This window comes from Glossina fuscipes, unplaced genomic scaffold (assembly GCF_014805625.2).
Source record: "Glossina fuscipes isolate IAEA_lab_2018 unplaced genomic scaffold, Yale_Gfus_2 1, whole genome shotgun sequence".
In the NCBI taxonomy this organism is placed as follows: domain Eukaryota; kingdom Metazoa; phylum Arthropoda; class Insecta; order Diptera; family Glossinidae; genus Glossina; species Glossina fuscipes.
Window position 1 is genome coordinate 23,480,103 of NW_023998415.1, and position 9,437 is coordinate 23,489,539.

General features: G+C 32.4%; 2 protein-coding genes across 2 annotated transcripts; one reads left to right on the plus strand and one right to left on the minus strand.

Moving 5' to 3' along the window:
* Positions 1–1,458: 1,458 nt before the first annotated feature.
* LOC119632689 (UDP-glycosyltransferase UGT5) lies at positions 1,459–5,716 on the minus strand. The gene is made up of 4 exons (XM_038025720.1): positions 4,441–5,716; positions 3,920–4,328; positions 3,634–3,865; positions 1,459–3,564 (listed from the first exon to the last, which is right to left on the minus strand). Exons 1-4 carry the CDS (start codon positions 4,926–4,928, stop codon positions 2,774–2,776), a joined length of 1,920 nt encoding a protein of 639 aa, XP_037881648.1. The 5' UTR covers positions 4,929–5,716; the 3' UTR covers positions 1,459–2,773.
* Positions 5,717–6,375: 659 nt separating this feature from the next.
* Positions 6,376–8,512, plus strand: LOC119632690 (sideroflexin-2). Its single transcript, XM_038025721.1, has 7 exons — positions 6,376–6,502; positions 6,732–6,885; positions 6,943–7,211; positions 7,418–7,663; positions 7,735–8,030; positions 8,124–8,171; positions 8,239–8,512. The coding sequence occupies exons 2-7, from the start codon at positions 6,882–6,884 to the stop codon at positions 8,348–8,350; spliced, it is 975 nt and encodes a 324-aa protein (XP_037881649.1). The 5' UTR covers positions 6,376–6,502; positions 6,732–6,881; the 3' UTR covers positions 8,351–8,512.
* The last annotated feature ends 925 nt before the right edge of the window (positions 8,513–9,437 follow it).

Genomic DNA, 9,437 nt, shown 5'->3' on the forward strand with positions numbered 1-9,437 from the left:
ATAAAAAAAAAAAAAAAAAAAAACAGAAACAAACGCTTTCATATGAAATGATAAAAAAATGTCCCCCACTCAAGGAAAGATTCTTGTTTTTTTTTTTGCACTATTCTTATACAGTATCTAGTAAAATAATAAAATAATAAAAGTTCAAAGTACTCATTTTCAACTTTTAATAATTCGTACGTATACTCCAGACGGCCAAAAATAATGTTGTTTCCTTAAATGGAATAAATTAAAAAAAAAAAAAAAATTTGGACTTTTTTTCAAAATACAAACTTAAAAATCCCACAATATTTAGGAACCCTGCACTGTTCATATTTAATCATCTGAAGAGTTACTGAACTTCATATATATGTATGTATGTATGTATGTATGTATGTATTTAGGCAATGACCTTAAATTTGTTATGAAAGTTAAGAAAAAGATGTCCCAAAGGAATGCATTTAATATGAAAAGAAATGAATTATGTATGCGATATGAGGCATATTTCGCAACACTTGTCATAAGTTCTATGAATGATAAATGCGTATTCTCCCGCTTCACCCATAGTATACGACATCCTGTTGTTAAGTGTTACTCGCCAATCACTTATACATTATCAGCTGATTAAAGTCAATATAGATATATGTGTAAAATTTCAATTTGCCTATCACATAACAACAAACGGATAGAAAGATGGCAGGCAGACAGACGGGCACGACTAAATGCTCATTTTGTTATGCTTATGTGCTAATAATTGCTAAATTTCACATCGAATTTTTAAAAGGAATTAGCAAAGAATTATATTTTTAAACAAATGGACGGACGTGGCTAAATCGTCTCTTATATCGAATGTAAGTTGTCGCAAAAGTGTAATGCTGATGATGGTATTACAAGTTCATAATACGTACATGTATGTATAAACGTGTTTTTCATTGTTTCACTTAATAGAGCTTTTCTTCTTTTTTTTTTTGCTCTTATGACATATTAGATCTGTGCATTCGTATCCCTAACCTGAAGTCATAGCGAGAGAGGTAGGATAAGATAATAGGGATCATAGATCCATAAGCATCCATCTCGAGGTAATGCGAAAACGGTTCCCGACTGGTTTGACCCCAATGTAGAGCTAGTAGTTGGCAGTGCGCTGCCACTACGCCCCTTCTATCTAGACATGCATGATGTTAAGGTGAAGCAAGGTAGCTAAACAGTGTAAACATGAATCGCGAAAAATAATTTAATTTGTTCGTTGCTCTGCCGGAGGCTTAGTCATCGTAATTTGATGACATATCTAGGATTTCAACATGTACACATATGCATGTACATTAGGAGCTTCGGTCCAGCTTAATAAAGCTGCTTTGTTGCAACGATTACACAAAATTTCTGACTTATCCCGTGTTGATTCAAATTATTTAAATAGATTTTGTACGCATAACTGAACGCACAGAGAGAGAGAGAGAGAGATAGAGAGAGAGAGAGAGAGAGAGAGAGCGAGAGAGAGAGAGAGAGCGAGAGCAAACTTACGTTATACAATATTACATCATTGCTGACGATCGTGACGTTTCTGTTTTATCGTTGGATGGCACAGGAGATAACAATTTTCATAACTTTATGCAATACATTGAGCGAACAGATTACAAAAACAATGAATAATATAAAATATGCTTTTTGCATTACATTGCAGAATACTAACAATAATACAATTATTTTTAAATAATTGAAAAAATACATAAGAATTCCGACTATACGCTTACGGTTGCAGTCGGTACTGTACATATACACGTTTTATGTATGTATGTATGTATGTATACATATACATATATATAAAGTCTTATAAGATAAACAAAATTTTGTAGTAGTTGTACATACAAAGAGGGACAGAGATCGGTACACTACAATTGATTGATATTGGGCTTTAATTCGTATCCATAGTGTATCCATAGTCACGCGCTGATTAATCAAATTCACCTATACATACCATCAGATCAATCAATTAGATGTCTGTCAGATAATTCAGTTTCATATTAAAATATTTACGACTTTTCGGACTTCAATTCCAAATCAAGGTAGATTTTTATCCTGATCAAAAGTACACAAGTGATCAATTTTCTGTGTCTGTCTTCTGTGCCAATGGTTTCAAAAATCAAAAATGATAAGCCTCTGAAATACGGCGTAGCCGTTATCGCTTATAAGCCTGCGCAAACTGCGTTTTAGCGTAAACACGATAGCATGAACATGAAAAACTAATATTCCATAGCTACGTTAAGGGTTATATCAGAGAACTAACTGGAACAAGTTATATGTATTGCTCCGAACCTTCCGAACTTTTTTATCACACAATGTGCACGAATGGCTTTTTTCATAATGCTGAATATTTGCATATTTCGGTAAATGTTTTTTGAAATGTGGAAAAAAGCTTCTTATTTTTTTAAAAATGTTGAAAATGCTTGGCTTTGTTAAAATATGGGATTTCAACTATTTTCCTATACAAATTTGAATTTGATATTTCGAGTCCTCCTTTCGATAGATAGCTCGGAATAGCTCCGGGTGTCGTTTAACAGACCTATTAAGTGGCTATTAAGGTTAACGGCCGTATGACTGGATTCTCAATTGCATGTGCAACGTAGGCAGTATTAAATCATTGCCTTGATAATTTCTTATACTGTAGGAGATTACAGTTACAGTTTGTGACTATAAGACCAACATCTAGGTAACATTGATAAATGAAATGTGCGAATGAATATAAATAACATAACCAATAAACGGTAAAAAAAAAGAACAATAGTTTTTTGCACCGTTTTTACATAACGCTTGTTGTAGTGGTCTTAGCTGAAGGGGTGGTTGGAGCTGAAGATGACGATGATGAACATAAACAACACGACGAACTATTTGAACAATTCGAAGAGTTTCGTTTACGTCTTTGATGTAGATTGGTACTACTTCCACAAAAACGTCTTTCATCTATAAAAAATTCCTGACCATTTTGCGATATAGACGAGGGTCGTCTATTTACTGTTTGTCTGTTTATATCATTTATATTCAAGCGATCGTTTAGCATAGAGCAATGATAACTACTTGAACGTTTCAGGTCGTTAAACCTAGTTTGGTTTTGATATGATCTTTTTAAAAAGTATCTTATCAATAAAAATGGTCCGGCTAATATTATTAAAAAACCGACAAGCAATATGGCTAAGACATCTACTAAAGCCGTACGCCAAAAATTTAATGTATGGTTATGAGTTTTAAAAAAATCTCCTCCTTGAGTATCTAAAATCAAATCAATTGCGTTCAGTGTCCGTTCAATGCTACTAATACCATTTATGTCCGCCAGTAGTAGATGTTTTAAACGCTTTAAGTTGTCTTGATAATTACTGATATTTGTTAATATCTCTTTTATAAGGAACAGTAATTGATTGTAGGCAATTTCCTCGTAAACAAGTAGAGATGCTGCACCCTGATTTTTTAATCTATTGGCAAGAACATGTTGCTCCGGCATTATAGGTATAGCCAATATTGGCTTTAAAAAATGTATGGCCTCCACGGTACTCATTATACCACAAGTGCTTATAAATAATTTAACATTTTTATGAGCTGAAAAATAAAATGTTATTATTTTATCTTATGACTCATCATTAGCGTTTGTTTCCTCCTTTCAATTACCTAATATGGCTTGTTGTGGCCACCAGTGATGTATTAATAGTTGTGATGTTGTATTCTTTGTTAAAAGCATAGGCTCTTCCGCTTCATATTTAATAATGAAACGTAGTTCGGGCAGTGCTTCGAAAACATGCAGAAAAACGTCTAATTTTTCTATTGGGAAACCATAAACATTCGCCCCTAAGCTCATATATATGACGCCGTCGGGAGCTTCGTCAATGAAATCTTTTAAAAGCTAACAAATAAATTATTTAAAAGTAATTAACGCAATAATTTATTATTATTTTACCTCTGGTAAATGTAAGTCTTTATCACTTTTTATGTGTACTCCTGCTATGTTTAACATATTCGGTAAATGAGCTCGTGGATACTGTAATATGGGATGTGTATTTATCAAAGCCATTGATAAGTTTTCAGTGAGATCTTTAGAATGCGGCAATTCTCTGCAAAAGGGTTCAAAGTATTTTTCATAGACCACTTGCTGCGCTATCATATGAAAAAAACTGTAAGTTAATTTTTCAAAAACAGCCATCAATGTATTTAAACAACGCTGCCAAATGTGCATATTCTCTGAATAAGGTAAAAAGCTGCTTGGGTCTAAGGCAGCATTCTGAGGATTACCGAAAATTTGATGTAACCAAGTATTAGAACCACTAGGACTTATGACCACCACAGGCACTTTGTAATAGAAAGCCAAACTAGAAAAAGGTAATTAAATTAAATAAGCACTATACACATATGTATACATGTACAGATACATCTACATATATATATTTATATATATATATATATATATATATATACATTTACCCCAGTAAAGCATCGCTTAAAAACAGATCTACTACAAGTAAATTGAATTTTTCTTTTCTTTTTAGCATTTTATGTACTCCTTCGTCGGACAGTAACAAATCTATATTGCTGGTGCTTGCATACATTAGTCGTGTGAAACGTTCCAGTATTGATTTCTCGCGTATTTTATCAATATCGAAACTCATGCCCATTTCCAACCAATTATTTAATAATCCCTCCACCAAGATTTCTTGCAGTTTTCCATTTTGCTTGGATTCTTCCTTTATTGCATCTTTCGTGCTATATGCACTTATTATCGTAACAGTGCAATTCCTTTGTTCTATTAATTGTCGCATTAAATGACGTCCGAATAGATAATGAGATTTCCACACGCTCGGTAGCACGGCCAATATATTGCATTGAGTGGTGCCTTGACAACATATTAAGGGTTCTATACAACAGCAAATCCATACGAATATGATATTAGGAAAATTTCTAAAATTAACCATTTTCTTGGCTATTTATCAATAATTGGCTATTTTGAATGTATTTGTAGGTGTTGGCCGTTGTTAAGCTTGTTTTTTTTTTCTTTTCTTTTTTAAAATTTTTCCTTTAAATAATTAATATGTATGTATCTCTTCCTTCCTCCTCTTCCGTAAAATAAGATGAAATTTTTGTTATCACTCCGAGGGTTTGTTTTGACTGGTTCAAATTTCGTTATCAATTCGAAGGTTCCTTTTGACTGGCTCAATTTTTATTAGGGTTCGTTTTGATTGGTTCAGTTTTTGTTGCGTAGTTCTAAAGAGATTGCGAGAGTTCTCTGAATATTGTTCACATTTAATTTACTTTTCTGTATTATGTTTATTAAATTTTAAAAGTTGAAATTCCATTTAATCAAATTGAACTGCACTCTGACTTTTTAGCATTATATTTGCGAAATTGATTTAAACAAAAAACATGAACAAACATGAACAAACATGAAAAACAAACACAAGTATGAAGATAAAATGTCAACAACAGCTGTGGATTAAAATATAATTCTCATGTTTTCATTAAAAACACAATGCGGTGACCAGATGACTAAATTAAGAGTAAGAATATTACTACTGCTTTATATATTAGCAAATCCATTTTTGCCTCAAATCAAATCATTCAAATCATATCAAATTTCTCCCCTGCGAGAATCGTTATCGGGTCTATGGCTTATGCATTAAAAATATCCTTGCATAATGGTCGAAAACTAAAAGAAGTTGACGAAACAAGAGTAAAAAATAGAGGATGACAGTTTGAAAAAATGTCAAAAATATCAGAAGGAAATATATGAGGCCTTTAGTGATCGCCATTCTTAAGGTGTCGGAAGTTAAATTGTATTTTAAGTGTGAAACTTCTTCCAAATTTCTAAATAGGTTAACGCCACAATTGTAGAAAATATTGTAGGAAATAAATTGTATTACGAATATGCAAGATTTTCATGGTTTCGGTTGACTTCCGTTGGCATTGTTGACATCAATAAAATGAAAACGTTAGTCAAAGCTGAAAAGCATTTGGTGACTACAGAGATCGGAACATTGAGCAATTGCTCGTTTCTTGCTGCGAGCTATGAACAAATATTATGAAATATGCATTTAAACTGGTAACGTCTGTGTATGATCTTGATTCTTACCTTCCTATTGAACATTATAATATGAAGTAGTTTGTTTTTTATATAGTTATGTCATTAGTATTGTTTAGGTTATTTTTAAAAAAATACTATAAGAAGTTTAGATTCATTTCTTTTGATTTCTCAATAACAATGCAATAAACAAAACTATGGACTTTCAATACAAAATTTTTTGTAATTTATATGAAACAGTTTAGAACGATACGAATCGATACGTTCTTGACTAATTGGCTGTTATTTTTAAAAATATAAAGAAATGAATTTTATAAACAAATCACTATAAATTGGTGCAATATATACAACTCTGTCTTTGTTAGTTGCATTTGACATGCGTAAAAACCCCAAACGGAATGGATGGTCGAATGCGCTTAATTTATATAAATTGTTATACCGGAAAAGGCTGAAAACTACGGTAAACGGAAGGTAAGTCAATTCTAAACTTATTTTTACAGTAAAAATAAATTATAATTTGACCCTTGGCTTGAGAACTGAGACGAAAAGAACCCAAAGTTCTAATTATGTGAAAGAGAGGTGCTTGGATGTGTGTATCGATTTTGCTAAATTATTATAATATATATTCTTTTAATGCACTACCGTTGTGAATAAATGTTCAAATCGAATTATGTGTAAATTACTTCCGCTTTAATTGCAGGCAATTGACTTCTAACTGCTTGGATTTTAGAAACTAAGCTGAACGTCTTGGCGTATTTTGAAGTATATTTTCGATAAGGTAGTGAAGTACTTACGTAATATTGGTTTGTCCTACAAAGTGAGCAATTGTTCACTATAAAATTGATAAAAGATGAGTAAGTTGGGAAAAGCACTTTGTAAGAAATGTTGCCGCTCATAATTGTAATTTTCAGGTCGCATTGATGTGGACAAACCCTTGTATGATGTCAATACCTTTCTGGGACGTTTTCGGCATTTTGCATGGATGAGCGATCCACGCACTTGCATTTTGTCCGATGATAAATTGCGTCAAGCTAAAACGTTAATAGAGCAATATCGCAAAGGGCAAGAACCTCCCGGTACTACATCGGATCAAGTTAAATATGCCATGAAGTTGTATAGTTCAGCCTTTCATCCTGATTCCGGTGAGCTGCAAAATTTCGCCGGACGTATGAGCTTTCAGGTATGCTTTTTATATATTTGTGTATGTACAGAATGGTATGCTCTTACTTAACATATTTATTTTTAAATCGTACAATTGAAACAATTCAAGTAAATTGAGGGAACGGCAAGTCTCGTGGCAGCATGATGCTTTGAAATTGAATTAACGCCAAAAATGCTTTAAATCACATGTTCTGTTATCAAATTAAGAAATATTTCTATTTAAAGATGCCCGGCGGTATGATAATCACTGGAGCTATGTTGGCTTTTTATCGTACTGTGCCTGAAATTGTCTTCTGTCAATTTATTAATCAGTCGTTTAACGCTCTGGTTAATTACACGAATCGTAACGCTAATTCGCCTACTTCGGTCGCTCAACTAGGCGTAGCTTATGTTTCGGCTACGTCTTCAGCTCTCGTAGCGGCCTTAGGCTGTAAAAGTTATTGGACCAAAAGGGCTCCTCCCATTTTTCAGGTTCACTCTGACATCTTTATGCCTTCATATCTATCGTTTTAGTAAATAAAATCTTTTTTAAAAATTTATAGCGTTATGTACCTTTCGCGGCAGTGGCTGTAGCCAATTGTGTTAATATACCGTTAATGAGGCAGAACGAAATTGCTAAAGGCATAGAAGTGACTGATGAAAACGGCAATGCCGTAGGCCGAAGTCGCCTGGCCGCTGTGAAGGGTATAAGCCAGGTGGTAATGTCGCGTATAACGATGTGTGCACCAGGCATGTTACTGCTACCTATACTTATGGAGAAAGTCGAAAAGGCATATCCGGCCTACAAACGTATGAAATGGCTAGATGCGTCCGTACAAACTTGCATGGTGGGATGTTTGTAAGTCGAAATAAATAATATTATTCTACAAAGTCTTGGCTTCGAAGATCATATTATGCATTGGGTTTTTTTTCTCATTCTTTCTTTTCGTAGCTTATTATTCATGGTACCAACTGCTTGCGCACTATTTCCTCAGATATGGTAAATATATAAATATGGATGTGCGTAGTATACATAATTGGTCGAAATTGTTCCTTTTTCTTTTTAGTTCATTGAAAACTTCGACTATGAAACGTTTTGAACCGGCATTGTATGAGGAAATGGTCGAGAAAAATAAAGGCAAAGTACCAGAAAAGATATACTTTAACAAGGGTTTGTAAACGAAGACTACTGCATAACAAATACATATGCAAAAGACAATAATTTAATCGAGCGTCAAAAGTAATATTATGTTTAGAGAGCATTTACGTTTAAAAAATGTAACAAAAATTATTTATTTATTAAAAAGTGTTTTTTTTTTTCGGCGTATTAAAAAATAGTATTTAATTAGTTGCTTTACGATAATATTTCCTTTCATTTTACATTGGTTGCTATATATTTTCTTAATATACTTTAGTAACACTCTTAATTGTTACTCTACATCAACTCTAAGCAATATATTTTGTGTGTTCAATACTTTTATAAGTTATTTGTACGCGTGTATAAGAATTGCGAATTCAAACTATTTACTGCAAACTATGACAATTTAAAATTGTATATCGTATATCAAACTGTATCGGTAAATAAAGTTAAAATTAGAAAAAAAAAAAATTAAATATATTTTTTATTTATCAAGTTTTCATAATTTTATATTCAAAATAATAATAAAAAAAACAAAAAGAAAAGAAAAAATCTTAATTTTATAGAAAGAAAGCAATTGAGTCGCCTCATCTCGCTCTCTCATGTCGAACTGTTTGCGTGTAGATGTTTCAAGAATAAATATGTGGCATAGCCCTACAATAATTAACTATATTTTTTCGACTCAACTGTACGTTTTAAAATACGTATAGCAACTGCAGAGGAAATGCACTGGGACTATATTATTCAATTCGATCTTTGAATTTTTTTGGAATAATTGGTCATAATTGATTTTTATTACTATTTCATCACGTTAATGACAAAGACAAATTCGATCGTATTTGATCGAAATATTTTTGCCTTAACATTACGATGGAATCTCTAGCCTTGAGTTTGTATTGATAAACAGTAAAAAATAGCGATTTCGCAATATTTCCTTATATTCCGTATGAGAGAGACAAGATATTTTGTTCTGAGTTAAATATCGATGAAAATAAATTTTGAATCCATTGGAAGTGAAAAAGGTATCCATTCTATACTTTTCATTTACGTATGTTATATAATTTTCCTATGTAAACTAGAATTTAATACTGATTGTAAAATAAAAAAAAAAGAAATTAAAAGTCTAAG

What these genes read in the sequence shown, in the direction of transcription:
- LOC119632690 (XM_038025721.1), top strand. An exon ending in GGGCTCCTCCCATTTTTCAG is followed by an intron (nt 7,664 to 7,734) that starts GTTCACTCTGAC and finishes AAAAATTTATAG; the next exon opens with CGTTATGTACCTTTCGCGGC. An exon ending in GCACTATTTCCTCAGATATG is followed by an intron (nt 8,172 to 8,238) that starts GTAAATATATAA and finishes TTTTCTTTTTAG; the next exon opens with TTCATTGAAAACTTCGACTA.
- LOC119632689 (XM_038025720.1), bottom strand. Translation starts at nt 4,928, where the DNA reads ATGGTTAATTTTAGAAATTTTCCTAATATCATATTCGTATGGATTTGC. An exon ending in AAGACTTACATTTACCAGAG is followed by an intron (nt 3,866 to 3,919) that starts GTAAAATAATAA and finishes TTTATTTGTTAG; the next exon opens with CTTTTAAAAGATTTCATTGA. An exon ending in GCCACAACAAGCCATATTAG is followed by an intron (nt 3,565 to 3,633) that starts GTAATTGAAAGG and finishes TTTATTTTTCAG; the next exon opens with CTCATAAAAATGTTAAATTA.